Source organism: Pimephales promelas, chromosome 19 (assembly GCF_988280905.1).
Source record: "Pimephales promelas chromosome 19, fPimPro1.hap1.1, whole genome shotgun sequence".
NCBI lineage: Eukaryota > Metazoa > Chordata > Actinopteri > Cypriniformes > Leuciscidae > Pimephales > Pimephales promelas.
Genome location: NC_142787.1, coordinates 13,657,150 through 13,682,900, shown reverse-complemented (window position 1 = coordinate 13,682,900; position 25,751 = coordinate 13,657,150). Strand labels below are relative to the sequence as shown.

General features: G+C 37.3%; 1 protein-coding gene across 6 annotated transcripts; it reads left to right on the top strand.

Annotated features, from left to right (window-relative positions):
* The first annotated feature begins 48 nt into the window (after positions 1–48).
* Positions 49–24,590, top strand: ark2n (arkadia (rnf111) N-terminal like PKA signaling regulator 2n). Of its 6 annotated transcripts, XM_039679224.2 has the most exons (6): positions 49–240; positions 4,516–5,271; positions 8,536–8,598; positions 15,104–15,181; positions 16,493–16,577; positions 17,942–24,590. In XM_039679224.2, the coding sequence occupies exons 2-6, from the start codon at positions 4,587–4,589 to the stop codon at positions 18,105–18,107; spliced, it is 1,077 nt and encodes a 358-aa protein (XP_039535158.2). In that variant the 5' UTR covers positions 49–240; positions 4,516–4,586; the 3' UTR covers positions 18,108–24,590. The 6 variants fall into 6 exon arrangements, 5 of the variants coding, with proteins under 5 accessions (XP_039535158.2, XP_039535161.2, XP_039535162.2 ...); XR_005623689.2 differs by lacking the exons at positions 15,104–15,181; positions 16,493–16,577; positions 17,942–24,590 and adding exons at positions 11,724–12,494; positions 12,601–13,944; XM_039679227.2 differs by lacking the exon at positions 8,536–8,598.
* Positions 24,591–25,751: the final 1,161 nt, after the last annotated feature.

The following is a 25,751-nucleotide window of genomic DNA, read 5'->3' as shown; positions in this document are numbered from 1 at the left end:
TGGTGGTGCCGTCTGTTTTTCCCGACGTCATCGCAGCGGAAATGACGCCTACACATTTGTTCCAGCGACGGCTAGTGGGGACATTTTAAATTAGCAAACTGTGCTAAAGCGGTCGGAAAGTCGAGAACACAGCAGTTATTTTATACAAATTTCATTTTACTCCATATTTCCCCCATGAATGTGGTAGTACGAGCCTGAGATGTTACAGGGAACACACACATGAGGACACATTTGAAGCAGGTAAGCTGCTGTCGTCGGTTATTGCCGCGCTCTCCGCTCTGCGCCCTTCCATTTTGAGCGTGTGCTGACTGCAGTTTTGACTCAAACCTACTCTCACTTTAATTACTGCATGCCTTTATTCATGCATATATGTCTTTACTCAACGTGCAAATGTTATCGGTTAACGTGCAGTGGTTGAGCAACTTCCAGACCGAATGTGTTGCAGCAACATGTCGCAGGATGAGTGTTTGTGCTGCAGTGTATCCTATATTTTCATAGGTTTGACTTCTTAGTCCTCTTTCTCTGATGGTTCAAGTGCGGTATTCCGTCCGTTTGTTTCACAGTTGAATTGCATGCACTGATGTTCATGCAACTCGTCAGCTTTATTAACTGATTCTGGAAATATTTCAAAGAATCATTACTTGCAAATAAGCCCTTGTAACCCTACGGGCTGTTACGTGCGTCTTTGCGTGCGCGCAATGCGAAATGATAAGAGCGCGCGCGATATTCTTATATCATGTAGGCTAGCTATTGATTTCTGTCTGATACCGAGGTTCGCAAACAACCATGTAAGGAAACTCAAAAATTACCATGGTAACCACAGCGTTCGCCAAAACACTGCATTCGTTGCTGCTGCTTTTGTTATAAACATGGGACATCCTTCAAATGGTGTATGAAACGGTCTGTTATATTAATTTATAATATCATTTTGCAACAGGTTTTGTTGTAATTCACGTCTAATACAGAAACACGACCTGTGGCTGTCAGTGCATGTAAAACACCTGCTTGGAATAACATGTTTCTTTGGTTGTCAATAGTAAGAAAATGTCCACTTACTGCATATGCTACCACGTATATTCAATGATGTTACCAACGGAAAATTTTGTTTTTTTATGGCACAACCAAATATTCCAATTTAACACGTGCACGCTATATGGAGGAAAATTATTATGCATGTAAACATGAATAATTAATAGAGAAGGGGGATATCCTTTCAAAACTATGACAAGTGTCTTCTTTGTTTTATTTTGCTGCTTGATATATTTTTTTCTGCTTCGTTAAATCAAATTATCCCCGCCTCCACTCACTCACACAGCTCAGAGATCCACTCTGACGATCACTCGTTGATCTGATTGATTGCAAAGTAGTTTGTGACGTCAGAAACACCAGCGATTTTCTTTGATTTACTGCAGTTTTAAGGAGAAAATACTTAGCAATGCTGTTGACTTATACATTTGTTCATGGTTTGTCTTAAAGCATATTAAAAACAACACATACATAGACCTATAAGCTTGATTTTTACCACATTGGGGGCTTTAAATTCTTCCATCCACTGTTGTCATTTTTACTGTAAATGAAAAAATATATATATTAAATAATTTAATATTTTGTTTATAAACTATAGAATATGTGATGTATGTGTATATAAATATGTATGAATCTCTAAGTATTTCTTCTAAATGGGGTGTTTCGGTGTCAAATGTAACAGTAACTTGAGGTAAAGCTTTGCTTTTGCATGTCTGGACTGGAGAGGGTGCATTTAAAGTAGGTCTCCAGTGTTTTGTTGCACATATCATGGAAAACCTGTGAGAGAATCATAAAATGGTAATTTTCTGACCTCAACAATTCCTTGAATTAATAACATGAGTTCTGAATATTTACAAGAAAATTCTAGTTTTGGATCGATCTGAAAAATCTATTGCTAGTAAAGTGCTCTTTGTGAGGTCCGTCCCCAAAAATGATTTTTAAAATGACAAATGTGTGCAAGTCTTCATATAACACTGAACACCTTGAACGCAGCAAAAAAATTCCTTATGGACATTAAGTTTTGAAACCATTTTAAGGCTACACTGTTGTGAAATGGAGTCGGATGACATGTAGAAAGGTTGATAAGAGCTTCCCTGGTGCGTGATAGTTCAGTGTTCTGACTGGTTAAACACCTGTACCTCAGTGGTGCTTAAATAGCCAAGTCACGTTTATTTTGTACTATAAGTGTTAATGTTGCTGAATAATACATCAAATTTGAAAGAAATTCAATTTCAGCTATAAGCACTTCAGAAGATAATAGAGTCATTATTCAGCTCAAGTCAGTTCAGTGTTGATCGTGAGAAACTAAACTAACCATGTAATCAGATATTTGTCGGCTGTTTTTTTTTTTTTTTTTTTTAATACCAGTACTTTGTGTTTTTCTTACGAACAAAGTTACCAGCATTAGCACTGACAAATATTCACTCAATTAATTCAGTGTGGAGGACATAACTGATACAAACAAATTGAATACATAACTGAACAAATTTAAAAGGGATATACACAAGAGAAAGATAAACATACATGAATAATAAATAAATAATAGAACTAGCCCATATATATATAATGTCAGAGATGAATGATTTACAGGCAGAAAGTGTCTATTGAAATAAAGATAATTAAGGTCTATTTAAAAAAGGAAACCTATAAAACAAAACAAAAAGAACCTGCAGTCCCATTTGCCTTGATATACATCTTGGTATACTCTCCTATCTTATACCTTTACACTTCTTAAGTTTTAAGAATACAAATCAAGCTGTCATGATGTGTTTGGCTCCAGTGCATAATAGTTTTAATCTTTGTTCTATTAATTAAGGCAGTGGATGGCTTCAAATGAACAATATCTATATAAAATAGAACAACCTTTGCTGTTTTGACAAAGAATTAGGAGGAAGTCGGCTGTTATTTTTGACACAACACATGCCATACTACGTGCCTGCGCACATATATTCAGATGTGCATACCTGTGGAGTGGGCTCTTAATTAGAGCCAGACTGATGTATCAGCCGACCGATATTATCGACCGATATTAGTCATTTTCCAAAATATCGGTATGATATGAATGGCCGATAAATGAATATTTCAAAAATAAAATAAAAATGGACGAAACACACTTCAATCATCTCTCCTTGGCCTGTTATATTGAAAATGTATGTTTTACAATTTGCAGTATGATGTTATCTATTGCTAAATTATTATGGCTTATCATAGACTAGCTAACCACAAAGCAGGCTAATACCACTATCATCAGTGGAAGACCGCTAACGTTAACATTAATGAGCTTGGAAACCACAATGAACTTTTTCTGCCTAAATAAAGTAATGATTACTATATGTATATCTAGCATGTCCCTGCATTGTAAAATGTAAGTTAGACTTGCGAGGAGTGAACATTTCGACATAGAGAAAAAGTATCAAACCTATCTTGTGCATAAAAGTTAGCTTTTCTTTTACACGTGTGTGAAATCCAACGACGCCAAGTGTGCGTTGCAGACTGTCGTTCTGCAATGGATTTAGAATCGCTAAATAGCAGGTTTTAGGAGGCAGGCAGCAACTGATGATTGAAAATGGTTTGATGTAGCTTGATGGAAATAATTTAAAAAGTGCAGGTAAAGGGCTAAGCAAGCTGACATTGTAATTATAAGGTAGCTTATAAGGCAATGTAGGGACTAATTATTATTTTATTTATCAGAACTTTCATATATTTTTATGTTCCTCATTCTGTTGTGACAATAAAAGAAACAAGTTTCTTTTTAAAATTCTTTATCATATCATTTTAGTTTTAAACTCATTAATAACTACAAATAACTATGTTTGGGAAATCTGTTAATGTTTTGTTGCGCGTTGCGCATTTCTGAAAAAGAAAAAGAAATATATATCGGCCGATATATCGGAATATCGGATTTTAAAACCCAAAAACATTTACATCGGTATCGGCCTTCAAAATCCTTTATCGGTCGGGCTCTACTCTTAATACGTGTGTGTGCGCCATCGGCGTTCCCACGGGTTCGTGTTTTTGATGTTTGCGTAGAGAGAACTTAAGAGTTTTCTGTGAAAATTAAGTCGTGTTAGCGGCCCCTAAGTTAATAACTAATAATTGTTGCAACAGGAGTGTATCAATCAAAACTTTAGCTGGAAAATAACTTTATTCTAGAGCTGCTGTAAAGCCAAAACAATCTCTGTTACTGTAATTTCCTATTTATCACTGTAAAGCTGCTTTGGAACAATCCTTTGTTAAAAGCCATTGTGGGGTGGTGATGGCGCAGTGGATAAGACACGTGCCTTTAGACCCGGGTTCGAATCCACTGTGAGACACCAATCTGTCCCTGAGCAAGACACTTAACCCCTAGCTGCTCCAGAGGCGTGCAACCTCTGACATATATAGCAGTTGTAAGTCACTTTGGATAAAAGCGTCAGCTAAATGAATAAATGTAAATGTAAAAGTGCTATATAAATGATGACTTGACTTGACATAGTTGCTGTTTTCCAGGTCAGCCGCCCCTGTTTATCGACTAGCAACTGCCACTTCAGAGACTCCGCCCCTGGCCCCGCCCTCCAGAGATGACTGATGCCCAGAAGGCCAACGAGCTCCCTCAATGCCCCACAGAGGGCGGGGCCACAGAGGAGCAGATGCCCCTGAGACCAGAGACCACACCCACCAGCTCTCCAGCTTGTGAAGAGCCAATCAGCTCTCAGAGTCCTGACAAACAGCCAACCCCTGGCTTGCTCTCCATGCCCTGCTTGTTAAAGGAGCTTCATAGAGACTCCGCCCCCGGGCAACCGCAGGAAACGGATCCGCCCCCGACCGCGGCCCAGTCCTGCCCGCGGGAAGACAGCGATTCCTCCGTCTGCCTGCGGTCGCCCTCCTCTTCCGGTCACCTCGGAGACTCCGACACGCTTTCGTCAGCGGAGGAAAAGGCCACGCCCGCCCAGACGGCCGGAAAAAAGTCAAGACGCTCGCATTCTGAGAGCGACACGTCCACCATCGCAATGGCAGCTAAGAAGAACCGTTGCCAGGAGAAGCAGGTGAACGGACGTGTGCGTGTCAGAGGCCCGCGTAGCCAGCGGCAGAAGCTACGCATGCGACAGCTCCGGCAGAAGCGGGAGGCGGCGGCGAGACGCAAACCCGACGTGCTCCAGGACAGCAGCACCAGCGACAGCGACATCACGGCCCACTCTTCATCATCCTCGCCACTAACGGCCTCGTCCGACAACGAGGGAGAGACAATCAACTCTCACGCACCAGGTAACTGCACAGACACACACAGCATTTTGTCTAGAAGATCAGAGCAGACCGGCTGTTGTGTGTAGTAACAGCCAGTCCTGAACAAATCGATTCACTGATGCATCACGATTTCGTTAATCCACAAATATTTAATACGTTTATCTGTTATTCAACAACCAATACGAGTTATGATTAAGTGTTTGAAAACCAGTGAAGCAATTTTAATTTTACAATTTGAATAATTAAATAATCATTACCTTAAAGTAATATATGTATTGATTTATTAATATAATTAGAGATGCACCGATGCTAAAATTCTCCGCCGACACGATTTTCAATATGTCTACCGATAGTTTGATTTTCTTAGTCCCCCTGTAGTCAATTATTGAATCCCTTGAATCTCATCTTTGATCACCAAAATGACAATTAAATGTTTTTTCCCTGAAAATGCCTTAAAATAGCTTGAATGTAACTTGACACCGTTGCTTCGTTTAGTATACGCAGTTCTATGAATATGCAAATGAACCCCGCCTCCACTCACTCACACTATCAGAGATCCACTCATTGATAATCACTCATTTACCTGATTGGTTACAAGGTAGTTTGTGACGTCAGAAACACCAGCGATTTCAAAGCGAGTTTTTGAGACTGTCTGGTTTACTGTGGTTTTAGGGAGAAGAGACTAAACAATGGTGTTGACTTGTGAATTTGCACATGGTTTGTCTTAAAGCATATTAAAAACACCACATGGAAACTACATGGGGACTTTAAAGTTTACACCTCAGCTCTGAAAAAGACTTAACAATGGATGTGTAAAGCTGTGGAAATATAGCCTGGGCTTCCCCCATACTGCCTTTGCGCAGCGCGATTTTATTCACGCTGCTAGACAGTCTGGATACCATGGAGCAAATTTTTGCCTCAGCGAGGGGGCCAATCACAGACCAGGGAGGACGCAGCAAGATGATGACGACGTCTATGCGACACACCGAAGCAGTTAGACGGAAAGTTACCTTTCGATGCAGCCTTTGATGCATAAATCTCTGACCCATCGTCTCCTTCCTCGTCTAATTTCTTTCGCTCTACATACATCATCTGGTATAATTGATACGATTGGCTATGAGCTGCATACAGGTGCATTTGATAGACATTCGTAGCACCCAATAAACGGCTCTGGGAATTTGTAAACCACGCCTCAAATACGAGAAAATTAACATGGTTCCCAGACCACGTCTCAATGTCAATACAATGAGACATGGTCTGATGTTAGCCAGGCTGTTGGAAAAATGGAAGTGTAGAGAGTGGGAAGAGGGGAGAAAACCAATAAAACAGACATTATTCAGACAAATCAATATTAAAATAACACTTCTTTTGAGGTTTTAAACACTTGAGCTACTGTAATCGGTAAACACACTTGCGCGTCTGAACGGAAAGCTGAGCAGGCAGAGGTGAACGAGCCGGGCCGAACCGGTCTTATCACATTTGACTACTGCAAAGTGATCTCATGTGTAATACAGCACTGTGATTGGATTAAAAGAGTTTTTTTTTTTCTCCTGGACCATATGGAGAAAACTGATGATGTAAAAGCGTACGCTCCAGTCATGGCAGCCAATCACCACTCCGGATTAACACATATACCTCACTTTTCGTGACATTAGTTCAACTTTGCTTTAATCCGGAAGAAGGAAATGGTTTATAAAAATAATAATATAAATAATCCTTAATAATAAAATGTCCCATTAAGTAAAGGGAATCTGTCCCAACTAATGCTGTGTATGGATACAGGGACCCATCTCATATGGTATGTTACTATAATATTAGAGGTTAAATTAATTAAATGTAGTAATTAGAGTAATTATTTCAGATATAGCCTAATTACTCAAAAATGGAAATGTGTGGACACAACTTAGTTGCACTAAGGTAGTTTTCATAAGCACTTGTCTTCGTAACAAATTTATTCAAGCAAACAATATATAATTAACAGTAAATAAGATAATTTCTAGTGTTTTTTTTTTTTGATAGCTAACTACCTGTGAAGTGTGAACACTAGATAACTTTCCTGAGGTAAATGCAACATTAAGTGACATACAGTTCACAAGCTCTTTCCACGATTGAAACACTGATTAAAGCAATTACATGAGACATGATACATACATTTAATTGGCCCTGATCATCAGCAAGTTGTCCGATGGCCGAAAGTTATTGCTTTTATCGGCCGATACATCTGTGCATCCCTAATAATTAATAATAAATGTTAAAAAAAACAATAAAATGATACTTGTCTGGCCATCTCACTTAATCATATATATATATACACACACAAACACACACAGTTTGTGAATGAGAGCTTATTTATTAATTTGTTAATAAATATCATATTATTAATATTATTATTATTATTAATAACTACAAACCACTTGATTTAATGGCATTTATTTATAAGTATTTATTTAAAAAAATATCATTCTGTATTATTAATGATGGTTAAAAAATAAATCATTATTGATCTGACCATTTCAGTTAAAGTAAAAGAAAAACACAAACCCGAAATGGCGGTATTGCCCGATATGCTAGATGTCGATAGACTGATTACGTTTACATTACTGATTACATTTTCTTCTGCTTGTGGATGAGAGCATATGTATTATGTATGGTTTTATTCAAAATTTGTACACAGAATTTTGCAGTGAGTTCTGTAAACTCATTAAAGATTTGCAACTGTGCTGAAAATTGAGATGCATCGCGAATCGGATTGGTTTTGGAATCAGATTGTGACTTTGAATGGGAAGTGACTCGTGAGGTGCCTGAGGATTCCCAGCTCTAGTCCTGAAACGAACACCTGGAGTGAAGCCATTTTGACATCTCATTTCTTTCATGCATTGTTTGGTGCATGTTGACTGAATGACAGAATGGTTAAATATGACCACACACTGCGAAAGACTCAATCACACACACATGAAGGATCTGCACCTGTCTGGGTGTGTTTTCTGTGCATGCATGTTGAATGACCTCGTATGCAAAGCGCCAGGCGAAGAACATTTTTCCAGTATCAGAATTCAACAGCGTTCTGACCTCATGCTGACCCCTGTCATTAGTGACCAACCAGAATGACCCACTAAGTCTGGCTACTAGTCTTGAATACACAGCAGTTTGTTATTTTGATAGTCTGATGCTCCTGTTTACCACTGCTGTGGACAAATGTTCAAGCACTAGATATTCAAAAGAGAAATTATGTTCAATGTCATGTTTGCAATGAGATTATAATTCAAGCATATTTATGATCAACAGTGCTGATGCATGACATTCCACCATTTGAACAAATGCAGATTAATTGGAGGGAAATTATACCAGGTATTGAATGAAAGTTTGCATTTTAGAAGATTTTCTTTGTGTCTTGTCTTTTCATCGTCTCAATATCTGTTGTTTTTTTGTGTCCTATATCTGGCTCATGTGTGAATTGTCTGCAGTTTTTTCTTTTTTTCCTTTCATTAACTCTTAGTTTTCTGCACAGTATTTGTTAATTGGGATATTAATTTTGCCAAAAGCACTACAGGCAGGAGCAGTTGCTCATGGGGCCACCAGGGGGCGTATGCCTTTCTCTCTGGGGGCCACACTGTTGGAAAGGCAGCAGATGAAACTCAGTGAATGTTTGTTGATCCTAACTTAACTTTGATTATATTATTACCATAGCTCTCTGATTTTATTATATTAGTAGTACAGTTTGAAGGCATGTTTGTTAGCTTCCAGTGTTTCTATTTTAGCAACAAAATGCAGTTTTAGTATTATTTATACACTAATATATTATTTATTAATATTTTGAATTAGTGCTTATTTTTATATGTTCAGTTTCATTATAATTTGTTTTAATTTTGCTGTGTGCTTTTGGCATTGAAATAAATTTACTTTGCTTCAGTTAGCAAAGGCAACATGTAATTTAAGTATATTTATATACAATGTTTTATTTCAGTTGACAAACACAATTTTTTAAAGTTTAAAAACTTTAGTTAAAAACAACAATGATTTGCAGATGCAATGTTTCAAAGCCCCAAGTTACATCTCTAAGCTGTACATTTGTAACACATTTACGACCATAAAGTCCCCTTGTAGTCGCTCATTTTATCTCTTAAAACTCATCTTTGATCACCAAAATTATATTTAAATGTTTCTTCTTTGAAAAAAAGTTCTTCATGCCTTAAAATGGCTTGAATGTAACTCCACACTAGGGATGTGACAGTGAGTATATTTTCCCACCGGTTAATCAGTGTGTGTCCATGGGTGCGCAACAGAGTTTTTAAAAGCTCGCTCCGCGCCCGTGCACATTTTAGTTTCGCTTTCAAATTAGCGCCAATTCGGGGGTGTATTGCCTGAATGGTGAGTTCATTACTAGCCTATTGTTCTTAATGAAAAACAAAACAAATTTGCTTAAAAAGGCGATTTTACATTTGGCTTTGACACCAAATATTCCAACACAGTCTCATGAAAATGCGTTTCTATACCACGAATGTCATTTGTCGTGGCATTTATACACCAAAAATGTTTTTTGCGTGCATATACTACGCACTAAAAAACCCTGGGGTAGGTTTAGGGGGGAGGGGGATTGGGAGTTTGTGCGTATTATACGCAATAAAGTGCGTATCATATGCACGCGTAAAAGCGTACCATATAGAGAATAGGATCGTGACGTCAGCGGATCCCAGTAACGCAAGGCATTGTGGGATTTTAGGACACGGAGGTTGCGTGAGAAACGTCAAATCATAGTCAAATCTGCAGTATATTTTTTGTAGACATGTACTTTTGATCTATTTACTAGTTCTTTATTTATGTTTATGTGTACGGTTAAGCACCAGTATACCAAGGTAAACTCCTCGTATGTGAAAACCTGGAAATAAACCGGATTCTGATTTATTACAGAAACTAAGCTAGAACATTGCAGAAACAACAAAAACAACAGCGTTTCGCCTGGAAATTACATTTAATAAAAGTAAATAACTTAACTAAAATGTTTCCTAAGTAAAAAAGAAAACATATTCGACGCAGAGTTTAACTTGCAGAGTTGTTGTTGGTGACAGAGAGGTGTGTCTGGTTCAAATGTGCATGCGCTTACCACAAACAAGGTAAGAAAACACGTCAGGAAATGTTGTTTGCGGTAGCTTGTTCAGATCAGTTGACCACTCTTTGTGTTCGTACGGATCGAGCCCGCGTTAATTGCCTTTATTTTCTCTAAGCAGCGCTCCTTTGCTTCCTTGTTCAGCTTATCTCGGTAGATAACCTTGTGCTTGATCTTCGCACGGTCCATGTGTGTTTGTTTACCTTAGTTACGTCAACCATGTCCTAAAAGATGGCCGCCGCTACCCAGAGTGCACTGCGCCATGATGTAGTTTCCCATTCTCTATACACGCAAAAACTGTTTTTGGCGTATAAATGGCACGAGAAATGACATTCGTGCTGTAGATACGAACTTTCATGAGATCAGGCTCAATATTTCGCCATCATCTGGTCAGTCAGCTCCTCACTCTCGTGATTAATGAAATCTGACTCCTGCTGCTGCGACTAAAGTTCATCTCACGATTTTAAGCAGACGCGTTCAGTTTTTAATTGTTGTGTCTGTTCTCTAACTGAACGAATTGATTTTATATATGTAAAAAAAAAATTTGACAGTGGGGAGCGGTGCTGCGGTGGGTTACCGCTAACACCATAGCAAGCCTACTCTACACCCTTGCCGCATCTAGTATACATGGTTCAATTAATATGCAAATGAGCCCCGCCTCCACTCACTCACACCAGCGCAGAGATCCACTCTGATCACTCGTTGATCTGATTGGTTACAAGGTAGTTTGTGACTTCAGAAACACCAGTGATTTCAAACCGTGTTTTTGAGACTTTCTTTGGTTCACTGCGGTTTTAAGGAGACAATACTAAACAATAGTGTTGACTTGTGAATTTGCACATGGTTTGTCTAAAAGCATATTAAAAACACCACATAGATATACAAGCAACATTAAAAACTTGATTATAACCACAAACATGATTTAATGACTCGTGAATGTAAGTACACATTGATGGCCTAAGACACATAACGAGCGATTTGTGTGAGAAAACGAACAGTATTTATATGGTTTTACCTCTTGTAACCACAGCCACGTCCAAGTGATCTGAGTGCGCTGGTGCTTCGGAAAGCGCTAGAAGTGATCTCTCGATCACCATCAATGTGTACTTACATTTACAGCTGAAGTTGATTTTGTACGCCTCGCATATCAATTCCTGAGGGTGGGTTAAATTGCTGGTTTCTATCTCACTGTGTGCTCTCTAAGCCGCCTTTAATCTTATGACCATTGGTGAACTGTACTCAGAATGCACTGTGAGAGCTGCATGTCTAATTCCCAGCATGCTCGCCGGTGTGCACGCAATAACGCCGCCACTTTCTGCATTCCTGTGTGTCTGACGTCTCTCTCTCGGCACTGCCGTCTGTCTTTAAGCTGGCCATCGCCGAGCCGACGCTTCTGGAGCATCAGCGCATGGGCGGGGCCAACTTGGCATGGGCATGGCCAGTGGAAGCCTGGGCGGAGTCTTGGAGGAAGCTCTTACGCGATTCGCTGCGATGCAGAGACAGACCGAGGAGCGCTTTCGCGTGTGGATGGACAGACTGACCCGCATGCACTCAGACGATGACCTTTCGTCAAGCGAAAATCCGGAAGGGCGGAGCCACGTTAGCTCATTCCTGCCGTCGTCGGAGTCGCAGGAAACGCTGGCGGCCTATCAAATGGCCCGACTCAGCGCCATCACGGTTCCTCCTCCTTCTCAGACTGCCGGGCTCAATGGAAACGCCGAGCCATCCGAACCTAATGTTTAAAGACGCAAAACGACTGTGCCGACTCCATTTGACCGCTGAAGTGGAGGCTTGGGACAATGCACAAACTTTCTCTTCATCTCTCATTAACCCTCTACTGATTTTTCTTCATCTTCATTCTGCCTTCTACATCTCTCTTTCTCTATTAAAGCATCAGTTCACCCAAAAATTCTACATTTACTAATTCTCATGTTATTCCAAACCTATTTGGCTCTCTTGCATGGAACACAAAATGTGAATTTGAGGAATATCATGATTCTTTTCCATTTAATGAAGGTGAACAGTGTTTTTGTCCTTCCTGGAGGTTGTCATGCTTAGTCTGCATTGACTTTTGTCAATTAAGTTTCCACTTTTGTGTTCAATGGAAATAATAGTCGTATGGGTTTGGAACGACACGAGGGTAAGTAAATAATGACAGACTTTTCTTCCTTTTTTTGGTAAACTGTTTCTTTAACTTCACCTGACCTTCTGCTATTAACATTTTCTGTTTTATATTCGCATCTCAGGGCCGCCCTCCACAGTCAGTGCCTTTGCGATCTCATGTCTTTGGGAGAGCCAGATTCTCCTATTCACCTGGAGATTAATCATTTTAAAGAATCTTTTTTTTTTTCTTGCCCATAGTGTGACCGAAAGACGTTTGTTCCCATAGAGACTTCGAAAGTTTTGCCTCGACTGCCATGTGTCTTTTTGTCTTCATCTGAAACACCTGGGCTGGCGTCTCTACCAAAGAACTGTTGTTTGCATTGTGGATTGTTTTAGGTTCTTATTTAATCGCTTCTTCCAAAGCGGAATATGCATGACATAAGCTGACAATGGAGAGCTGTAATGTAATGACAGCCTATACCTTGGTTTTTGTGCTGAATACTAACCTAGGACAAACACTAATGGAGAAAGTCACACGCAATAAACGGAGTTGATTCTACTATTCGACACAATGTCTAAAGCAAGACACATTGATCACTGTTATGAATCTATTTAGGGGTGATTTTCACGAAAACATGTCACAGTCCTATTTTACCCCAAATTTGCATTAAACAACGTAGCCTATATATAGAAGTATAAAGATTTGATGCATTTTGAAATGCATCCTCTGATTCTAGAACAACCAGATGCATTGTTGCTTCTCACTATATTTTCATTACTGTAATATCCTATAATACAATAATTTTTGTTTGCGTTACAGCAAATACTGAAATATAAATACTTGACTCAAAAAAATGTAGTAATATAACCATTTTATGTTAAACTGACAGATATTTTCTTTCATCAAAATGTACTCAATTGGTATTAAAATAATGTTACATTGCCAAAATTCTTAATATGGATAAAAATAGGTTTAATTTTACTGAAAAATATAATTTTGTTTTTTTGGGTTGAAATATGAGCTGCACAAGTTCTTTTTGTGACTCGCCCATCATGTGCTTCCTACACACTAAAACACACATAGTCAATGTTTACTGTAGTGACTGACTCGCAGAGGACTTGAAAGCTGTTTGCTGTTCTGCTTTACTGTATAGAGTATCTGAAGGAGATTGTTTACGTTTTTGTGTCTTTAAGGGTAATAACCAGCTGCCTAAGTTTAGTGTCATAATGTTTTTGATGGAGGACGGAATTTCCTCCACAGAATTGCTAGAAACTAAGAAATTAGTAACCAGAGATAGATGTCTTTATTTGTTACAAGTATTTTTTCTTTATCATTGCATTATTAATAATGTCATACTACTGCCTCACCAAACGTAAAAGTGTGCCAGGCGACGTTCATTTGTGTTTTCATGTCTGTGTAACACATTGACGTGTAATATCTGCTCTGTCATTAGCTGGGAAATAAATATACAAGTATTTTAAAAGCATTTCATTTGTTTTACCTGACCTTATTATCCAGTTAGTTTAGAATTAATGTCCATGTTTTGCCTTTGGTGCGTGCTATCAATTATCACGGAATCTATAATTTTACGAAAAAGGTGTTTTTTTTTTTTTTTGACTAAAGAATTTATGTAAAGGCCCGTTCACACCAAAAACCATAACTATAAAGAAAACTATATTAGCGTCCACACCAGCAGACGTAATTTTTCTGTTTATTAGAAGCACACGCTATAATTTTGTCGTCTGTCGCTTTTAATGCTCAAGCTCTTTAAAGCAGAATGAGTTTTGATTGGCTGTCATTGTTTTTATCGTTCATTCCCAGGTGAAAAAGATGTACAATTAAGTGTATTAAAAATGCATTACATTATATTTGTATTGTATTAAAAACATATTTAAGTACATTTTTAATACACTTAATTGTACGTCTTTTTCACCTGGGTTAGCTGGAGGTAAATCGTTCTGAAATGTATTCAAACGATATTGTTCATCTGTAGCGTTATAGTTTTGTTAACTGTTATTCTTTTAGATTTACAAAAAATGTGTAGAACTTTATATAATTTATCGTTGTAGTGTAGTTAATGTCCTTTGTGTGAATTGGCCTTTAGTGTTTAAAAAAAATGAAAAAAATATATATACATAAATTAAATACAGCCCAACAAATACTTAAAATATAAATACTTTAAACAAGTCTTTTCAAAACAGAAAAATCACCCTATTTACTTGAAGAAATGTATCTTTGTGATCTTTTAAAGTCCTTCAATCACACATTTTCATTGCCAAATATATACTTTCTCTCTGAAAATATGTTGCATTACGGAATAAAAAGAATTGTGAGCATTGAATTGTTTTACTTTAAAAAGTAAGATTCGCCTTTCTGCTTTTAACGCCTGTTTGCTCAATAAAATTCTACCGAGGAAATATAATTATCTGTGTTCATCAACAACATGCTACGAATGCAGTTTAAACCCAAAGCCAAAACACATTTTGCAAAACATTCAGTGTTTCACTAATTTACTATGACCAGTGTTTGGATGGAAATTTTCCACTGTAACTATTTAGATTAATAAACTTCACAGCTGAATTCTGGACATACAAATCTAGGGGTGAATCTTCTGAACAGTGTGTGTGTGTGTGATTGTGTTGCAGTGGGTCCTGCAGTGGTTGGCCACTATGATATTTCAGACACTCACTCCGAGCAGGAACAACAGTCGCGATCGCTCTCAGGTTCGTTTCCACCGCTACTCGGCAGTCTGACTGTACGCTCGTACACATTGGCTGCGTCTCAATTCGCATACCAATATTAGATTCATAGTATTTAAAGTATTTTAGTGTGCATCGAGATGGTTTTTAGACTTAAACATGATCCCTTGCACTGCAGAAATGGGAAGTAACTACAGTAGTTTTGTTTTTAGGAATGTAATTTTTTTTTCGTGAATCGGAAGCAAAGACAAATAATCTAATTTTTTTTTAACAAAATAACTTATTACACAACCCTTCCAAAGTCTCTTCTGCTCACCGAAGCTGCAGTTATTTGATCATAAATACAGTAAAAAGCAATATAATTAAATTAAATATTGGTTTTCTATTAAGAATATAATTTAATTCAGAATAAATTAAGCAGAAAGATATTTAGCTGCATAACAGTTTCTTACATTGATCCTCAAATCTTCATATTAGAATGATTTCTGAAGGACTGAAGACTGGAGTAATGATGCTGAAAATACAACTTTGATCACAAGAATAAATAATATGTTAAAGTATATTAAAATACAAAGCCATTATTTTAAATTGTAAAAATGTTTCACAATATTAACTATTTTTCTGTATTTTTGATCAAATAAATGCAGCCTTGATAGCATAAGAAACTTTTTTTCAAAAGCATTAAAAATAGTAATGTCTCCAAATATTGGACCAGTACTGTATACATTTCAAAAGTATTCTGTGACAACATCAGAATTTTTAGAGTCACATGATCCTTCAGAAATCATTCTAATATGCTGATTTGCTGCTCAAGAAACATTTCTGATTATTATTGAAAACAATTGTGCTGCTTCATATTTTTATGGAAACAACATTTATTTGAAACGGAACCTTTTGAAACATTTTAAATTATCCGTACTCTCACTTTTGATCCATTTAATGCATTCTTGCTAAATAAAATTATTTTTTTTATCATACCCAAACTTTTGAATTGGTATTGGAAGTTCCCATTCAAGCTCTATAACAATCCTGTTTTGTCATTTAAATGTTACCTTTAAGTACTTTTAGTATGAGAATTGTGATGCAGCCATTTCCTCGTTGACTTACCTCACTTTTGTTGTGAGATGAATAAGTGTTGGCCTCAACTACAGGATATTTTGTGTTAGATTATCAAATTAAATTTATCCCTTTATCTCTGTCTGGCGCCTGATTTCTGTTGAAGGGCATTTGTGTGTTGCATCAGATTCACTCATATTTAATTAAGGATGGCAGTGAATGTTGACACAGAAGGGTATTTTAGTAGAGTTTGCTGAATGTGGTCTGTTGTGTTTCTAGGTGCCGTAGAAGCCCAGCCATCTCAGGTGAGTCTGGCGTCTACAGACAGTGAAGTGGAGATCGTTGGAGTTCAAGAGAACGCCAAGTGAGTCCATCCTCATCCAATTCATTCAGTAGTCATATAATATTAATGATCTTATGCTAACTTAGGTAGGCAAGATTATGTACATCATATTTTAGCCCTAAATAAAAAATTGCAGTATTGTAAATTGGTTGTTTAAAGGTACATTATATAACTTTTTTTATCAAAATTTAAATGAGGTAATACATAATCAATCCTTCTTCAAAAACATGTTTTTGTCTTACCCTGATTCACTATGGTAAGCCTATTATAAGTGTTTATTTTAGATGTCAAGATGGCTTTCGCGTGAAATTGCGTACATGCGTCACTCGTAAATAGAAAAGGTTGCTCTGGCTACTTGACGCGTGTCTGATGTGGGAGTTAGTTGTAATTAGTAAATGTTTAAGCAGAGGTTAGTTGTCACAACGAGTGAGAGAGCTTGACATGAAGCCGCTAAATCTCCAACCTATGGGAATCGTCTGTTTAAAAAAAAAAAAAAGACGAACAGAACTGAGGAATTTGAGATTGTAAAAGAGATGCCGGTTTTATTACTCAACTGGTCAGTAAGGTATTTTATTGAATCGATAAATTGCTACATGTTGCTCTCTAATGCTGCGTTCACCCCGACCCCGAATTGAGCAAGTGATTTCCATGTTAAGTCAATGTAAAGATGCGTTTACACACATCTGGAGGTCTGTGCGAGTGATTTTATTTGTTGCTTTTTTGTGCATTCACGCGTTTGAAGCGAATTCGCGAAAATCTGAACTTTGGCGTCTGTTCCCGCTGCGTTAACCAATCAGGCCTGCTTGCTGCTGTCACGTGGTGAAGGGATGTGATAAACGGCAGCAGGCCCGCCCGGAGTCACTCATTCAACATGGAGGAACAACTGATAATGGCAGTGAGCAGTCATACGGAGCTATGTGACACAAGTTCAGCACAAGTATGCGCAAAAAGCACAACCACGCTGAAATTCAAGCCCTGTAACATCAGCAATATTCATCTGGAGCAAATGAGTGAGTAAAGGGAGCGTTTGTGTGTAACTCGCTGTCGGAGAGATGAGCGACAGGAAAAGCGCAGTTGGTATCATGCCTCATCTATTCTGTAGAAAATGAGTATTGGGAGCGTTTCAGATATTTCTGTATCGAAAAATCTATATTTTACAACACTTCATTGGACTTACTTTATTATTTCAGATGCCTTTTTAAAAGATTACAACTGAAAAATGTATATGTCATGTATAAAATTTAACCCACCAAAGTGTCTAGTAGAAATGTCGAGCCCTGATTGAGATATTTTATTTCAGCATATTTCTAAATCTATAAATAGTCACTTAATTTTTGTTACTTTGAAATATGATATTTTTCTTACTGTTTTAATGTTTTTTTCAGCGTCGTCTCACGGTTTCCTCGCGGTGGAGTGATCCAGTCGCTTTCTTCCTGGAAGCAAAGAGCTCCGCCGGCGTGGACGTCAGTCTCTGCGCAGCCAGGCTGGGTTCCTCCTCCTGAGGTGGTGGACCTCACGCTGGACGAAGACCGGCACAGATACCTGCTGTGATCACACACATACATGTTTAGATACACACTCATATACATGTGACAGGTGGGCTGAGTGACTCAAACCAAAATGAACTTTGACTGTTGAATCTAACCGCACAGAATAATGTTTTCATTAAATGAAAAACTCTTCAATCTTACTGTTCAATGCTTTCTTCTGATACACTTTGATATGCCTGATGAATTATTTGATACTGGGATTGTAATGTCAGGAAATGACACCAGGCTGGTAATGGTTAGCGAGTGCGTACTGTACCAAGGTCTCCCCTCGATAGAGTCAGGTATCAAAGCTATTGGCCTGAAATACTTATTACAATCTTAAAAATAAAATACGGGGCTTCATTGAAGAAATTAATCTACTGAATGTAAAAGGGCGAATCTCACAAAAACTGGTCGTATTTCACTTCAAAATCAAGACTATAGAATATTAGAATTCTTTGTTTTAAGATTTTTTTTATCTCAAAACAGAAGTTTGTGCTATTTATTAATATAATTTTGAAAAATACTGTAATTTAAACAAATATTTGAATTGTTGTGCTGCCTTTGTTGATTTGTTTCATTAACAAAGCTCTCTGTAATACAAGAATCATTGCAAATACTGGCAGTTACAATGAACTCAAAAGTAAAACGGATGGATGTTGCGTTAGTTTTAGGATAAAAGTGTTTAAAGAGTAACTAAACACTAAACCAACTTTTTTTAGTTAATGATCTGTAAGAATGGATCTTTATTAATACCAGTCATTGATTCGAGTAACTTTTTTGACATTTGTTTATAAAGTGTTTTATTTCTACAATATATGGTGTAAAAACGTCTTAGTGCTGCCCTCTTCAGGTTGAACGGTGGCTACTGCAGTTGAATTTTCCTATTGGATGTTAGCGGTTCTTCGTGACGTAAGCACGTTTCAGCTCACCACGCTCTTGGCACGAGCTACGCCCTTGGCAGTGTAAAAACCAGCTTGTTTCGTCAAAACCACTGTAGCGAGTCAGGAGTTGGAATTGCGAGTATTGAAAACGATCAGGATAGAGTGTTTTGGCATCTATTTCGTCCCCTTTATCTCCGCTGGGGTCCGCCCACTTTTTCAGCATTTTTCAAATATTGCAAGTGGGTGGAGTCAGGCTCTGACCAGGAATTTAGTTACCCTTTAAAAATAATAAAAATTTCAATGGTTCTGAAAATAGGCTTCTTTTTCTTTAGGCAAAATATCATTTCTTGTTTGTTTTTTTTCTTTAGATTTTGAGGTGAAATAACACCTGAATGTGTTTCTCTGGGATTCAGCCAACAAATTGAATTCCTCATCAAACCTCAGTCATTTCATCGTGGCAAATCAGGGATGCCTTGCTTTCTCAGATCCTCAGATTTCAACGTCGTCTTTTGAGTCACTTTGCCCCACTGAAAAAACACCTACACTTACATGATCCTGCTGTTGGCCTCAGGAGTCGCTTGCTTGAACCACCCCAGCCACTGTTGTTGTGATGTAACTTCCTGTTAGCTGCTGAAGAGTTGTAACCACAAACCTGCTGGTCTTACTCTCACCGGAGCAAATGCCCCACTGCTCTGCGTGCGCGAGATTGTGTGTGTTCACTGTCAAACATTTGATGCTGCTGTGTGGGGAGAAGCCTTGGAGTGTGTGTTCCTCACCCGATACTGCTTTCACAATACGTTTGCGTGCGAGTGTGTGTGTTTGTGTGTGTCCTGAGCATTACAGTTTTTTCAGAGCATGTTTGTTACGTCTATCTCGCATTGTCATAGAAACAGACCCTTGCTTTTATTATGCCAATGGAACTTATTCAAACACTCTACTGGTCAAAAGTTTGGAATCATTATGATTTTTTATATATATTTAGTCTCTTCTGCAAGTTATTTGTCTTCCATGTGAATATATGGTCAAATGTTATTTATTCCTGTATTCAAAGCTGTGTCACATGATCCTGCAGAAATCATTCTTATGCTGATTTGCTGCAAGAAACATTTTGCATTATCAATGTTGTAAACAGTTTTTGCTATGTAATATTTTGGTGAAAATACTCAGCATATCAGAATGATTGAAGACTGGAGTAATGATGCTGAAAATTCAGCTTTGATCACAGATATAAATTATGTTTTGCAATATATTCACATAGAAAACAATTGTTTTAAATTGTAATCATATTTCACAAAAAATATACTTGTTTTCATTTTCGATCAAATAAACGCAGAAGAGATTTCTTAAAAAAATAACATAAAAAATTCTGCATGGTTCCAAACTTTCGACTGGTAGTGTTTACACTTGTGAATACAATCAGTGTGTGAGGAGAAAATAATACTAGGTTTTGTTTTCTAAAAGGGGTCTAATTTGCATATTGACTTTGTAAGCAATTTAACCACAACTTAGTTTTATATACTTGTTTCTATGGTTGCATCACGATATCCCCAACACCACTGAAACTATTTATTGATATTTGCTGTGTTTTACTTGATGTTACATATATGGATCATTTGTTCGAAAAGCAATATGAATATGCATCTCCAAAACTGCATATTAAAGGGATAGTGCGCCCTATAAATGAAAACAGTCATGTATCAACCCTCGTGTCTTTGGAAAAACCATACGATTTTCTTTCTGCCTGGTGACACAAAAGTTGATTTGAAGAGTAGTTATGCTGATCGTTTCCATAAAATGAAGCAAATCTGACAACAAAGCTGCTTAAAAGTGGTCCCAATGCAGCACACAAGTCATATGGACCACTTTTATGGCACTTTTTTGGAGAATGAAAGTCTCTTTATGCTTTGTAAAAGAGCAGTGTGAACATCCTTCAAAACATCTCATTTTGTGTTCCTCAGAAGGAAGTTATGTAGGTTTAGAATAACATTAGGGTGAGTTAATGACGACAGACATACATTTATGGGTGCGCTGTTGATTTTAGTTTGAGTCTTGGCAATATATTCAGTCTGTATAACATCAAATGTTTCCTTTTGTTTCCCTTCCTCACGATTGTTACTTGTCAGACCACTGTGTGTGAGGAGCGCTCACTACCTGAATGTGAATTATTCTGCTTCTTTCTGCTTGTGTATCGACGTTTCAGTGGCAGGTTTTGAAGCCATGCTGGTGGCCATTTTGGCTCTCTAAGCCCCGCCTTAAACTGTGGCCCGCCCCTCTAAGAGCTTGATTGGATCTTTACTTCTGTCAATCATGTGAGGTGAATAACTTCCTCTCGAGAAAGGGAAAATGTAGTTCCAGAGCAGGAAAACAGATAGTAGCAGAGGAATTTAAAAAGGAGAGTTCACCTAAAAATGACCATGACTTGCTCTTAATGAGTTTTGTTCTGTTAAAAACGTGTGAAAAAGATGCTTGGTACAATGTTCACGCAGCTCTTTTATCATACCGTGAAAGTGAATGGAGATGGACGCTGTCGAAAACCAACATTAACGTTTTCTGTAGCCATAAAGCACTGTTAAAATATATGTGCGCGCTACACTGTGAAAAATATTTTTTCAAAGGTGTAAATAAAACGAATGTAATTGGAGTACGTTTTACAGGAAAATATGGTTACTCTTTATTTGGTAACACTTTATTTTAGTGTCTGTTACACATGTTATAGTAATAACAGTAAATAATGCATAATTACAAATAATTAAACCTTAACTATTGTAGTTAATGATTATTACTCAGTATTTAAATTACACGATATAATTGTATAATTATATATATAATTGTATAATTACACTAACACAGACACCTTAAATTAGTGTAACCCTTTATTTTAAGGTGACGTAATTACATTTTACTTTCCCAAATAAGTACTGTACTGAGTAATATTAATAAACTACATGTACTTACTATAGTTACAGTTAGGGTTTGGTTTAGGGTTAGTTACTTATGGTTATGCATAATTTACAGTTATTACTATTGTACATGGGCTGTGCTCAGAATATTGATACAACGTCATGAACTCCTGGCGATGCGCGTATCGATACTGTTGTGCTTTTGAATGTAGCCAATAATTGCTTGAATTTCGGCGCGGGATTGTGGGTATTGCACTTATAATGTGGGAATTCCCACAAACATTGATTCACTTTTAGCATGTAGTTGTATAAGTAAACACTTTAAACCTTGAACCGTTTGGTTCCCATTGAAGTCCATTATATGGAGAAAATCCTGGAATGTTTTCATCAAAAACCTTAATTTCTTTTCGACTGAAGAAAGAAAGACGTGGACATCTTGGATGACATGGGGGTGAATGAATTATCAGCAAACGTTTTTTAAAAGTGAACTACTCCTTTAAGTCCTGTTAAATACTAGGTGTTTAAAGGAGTTTGAAAAAAACTATGTTAAATTGAAGTTGTTACCGTTTTTGCTTTTATGGAATGTTTTAAGTTTTGTTTATTCATTGAGCAGTGTAGACATGCTTCACTGTCACTGTAATTGTCATTTCAGTTATTGAGGCAGACTTTAAAAGCAGAAGAAAGAGCCATTTTAAACTTCTTTTTGTTATTATTTAACTCATTTCAGTTTAAAAAAATCAGTTATCACAACTGTTAACACTGGTGTTTTAATAAACATTTATTACTGTGTAATAAACTCAGCTCAAAAGAAATTTAAATTCCAAATTGATCCATATCGTGATGCGTATTGTATCAAGGCTTTAGTATCGTGATGATTATCGTATCGTGACATTGTTGGTGATACACAGCCCTAGTAACTACGTCAAGTTGAATAAAGTGTTACCAAAAAATACTATTAATACTACAAAATTTCACATTTGTTTTCAACTTGTTGGAAATTTACAAGTAAATTCTGAGTGAACATTTTTTTTTCACTTTTTTATTTTTGTATGCATGTATGTATTGATCCGTCCGAATTTACTTTGTTTGGAAGAGCTGCGTGAACATTCTGCGAATGACGCATTCAATTTTTGGTTGAACTGTTCCTTTAAGACGCATCCCTCCAAGCAAACTCTCTGACTTTGTTTTCTCTGGCTTGAAAAGTGAAGGCAGTTGCTGGATCCCAGCTGTTGTCTCATGTTCAGGCTGCTTTTGTGAAGGAGAGGAAGCCCTTTCAGAGTTAAAAGTGGGCACATCTGTCACCAGTGACTGTGGACACTGCGATACCCAGATTGTGTTGTATCTTCTCTTCCTGTGATAGCAAAGAGCACAGAGGTGTTCCTACAGCCTCCAGGGTGAAAGAGATGCTTTAAAGGGATAGTTTACTCTGAATTAAAAAGGATCAGTTACTAACTGTCATGGCGTTCTTTCTACACCCGTTTGACTCGCTTCTCTGGGACACAAAATATGATTAGCAGAACAAGTCAGTGGGGACGGATGCTGTCCATGTCCAAAAGTGACCAAAAAAAGCACCATTAAACTAGTTTATGCATCTTGTGCACTATATATCTTCTGAAAACACACAATAGCTTTATATGAAGAACAGGCCTATATACAATATTTCATTGTATTTTTAATCAAACAAGTGCAGGCTCAGCCTTATTGAGCAGAACTTTTGAACAGTAGTGTATTTCGTTACGTTTCTCAGTTATGAGACGAAGAACAAATGGCTTGAGAAAACTTGGTGTTTTCAGGAGATCGACAACATCTGTCCCCCAAAAACTTTCATTGTAAGCAAAACAACATTGTGATTGTACAAAAATCTCTCCTTTTGTCTTCCATGGATCAGTCATACGGGGTTGGAAGCACATGTAGATGAGTTGGTATATTCCATTGTGAAATGTTCACTCTCACACACACACACACCAGCATATCCAGCTCTTTAGTTAAAGGGATACTTCACTTTTTTTGGAAATAGGCTCATTTTACAACTCCCTCAGAGTTAAAAGGTTGAGTTTTACCGTTGTTGAATCAATTTTCTGATATTTAGAATAATATCAGTAACCAGACCGTTTCTGGTCTCATTGACCTCCATAGTAGGGAAAAATATATACTATGAAAGTCAATGAGACCAGAAACTGTCAGGTTACAGATATTCTTCTAATTATCAGGAAATCGGCTGAATGCATTAGAAAATGGTAAAACTCAACTGTTTAACTCTGGGGAGTGGTAAAATGAGCCTATTTCCAAAAAAAGTGGAGTATCCCTTTAAGCACTTATAAATGTTACATTTCTGATTTCAGTTCTAAAGCCTCCATTATGACATCATCACCATCATCATCCTCTCCTGCGTTTGGTCTCGTGATCATTTGTGTTTTCCTGCTGGAATCTTTTGTAGTTTAACACAGATTTAAGCGTCCTAAAACAGCAATAATCCTGAGAACTGGGACGGTCCGATGTGGCTGAACTGTTCAGTAGATTTCCACTGCGTTTGAAAAACACTTTCCCTTTATTTAATTGTGCTACTCTGTTTTGGTTCATTTTCATTTTGACAGTATTTTAAATGAATAGCAAAAGAGTGTTAATATTTTTTGCTTCCGCAAGTCTTTCTTCCTTTTAACATTTATGTAGAATAAAATGAAACTATTTTAAGATAAATAAATAGAGATATTTAAAGAGTAACATTGTTGCGTGTGTGTTTTCATTTATTAAAATGAGTTAACAGAGTTGTATGAAACAGACTCCAGTGTGGGAAAGCAGCCTGTGACCTCTGACCTCTGGGGGTCACTATAGGCAGCTGCCACAAGAGGGTCTGTTCATCCCTAATGACAAAGAAATAGGGGTTCCTCACACACAGACGCCTGCAGCTGTATGCTAATTTCAGCTCAGTCTGCTGGCTTTACAGCAGAAAAAGTTTTGTGCTATTTCAGTTCTGCTATTTATAGCCAAGACATTAGAAGAGGCTTGATCTGGTCAATTGAACTGTTTTAGGCCAAAAACCTTTAAATGTAAATATCGGTAAGATGTTTTCAATGTTTATGCTCACCAAGGCTGCATTTATTTGATCAAAAATGCAGTTAAAACAGTAATGTTGTTATATTATTACAGTTTAAAAGAATTCTTTTCTATTGTAATATATATATATATATATATATATATTCCTGTGATCAAAGCTGAATTGTCAGCATCATTACTCCAGTCTTCAGTGTCACATGATCCTTCAGAAATCATTCTAATATGATGAATCTGCTCAAAAACATTTCTGATTATTATCAATGTTGATACATTTTTGTTGAAAAAAAAAACAGATAAATCAGAAGTTAAAAAAGTAGTTCACTTTTAAAAAAACTTTTGCTGATAATTCACTCACCCCCATGTCATCCAAGATATCCATGTCTTTCTTTCTTCAGTCGAAAAGAAATGAAGGTTTTTGATGAAAACATTCCAGGATTTTCTCCATATAATGGACTTCAATGGCAACCAAACGGTTCGAGGTCCAAAAGACACTTTCAGTGCAAACTACAACCTGTTCAAAGGGCTTTAAACGACACCAGACGATGAATAAGGGTCTTATCGAGCGAAACGATCGCACATTTAAAAATAAAAAACAAAGTTTAAGTTTTATAAGCTCAAATGGTCGCCTTGCTCTGTTCTGTGATGCACGTTCATGACTCATCAAACAGTCATCAAATTGAACGAATCTTTTCCCGAGTCAATTCGTTCGTTTCATTCGTTGAATGAACCAAATGACTTGAAAAAAGATTCGTTCATTTTGATAAACGAGTTCGAACAGGAGAGTCACGGCTTTTTTTTAAATGAGCGATCGTTTCGCTTGATAAGACC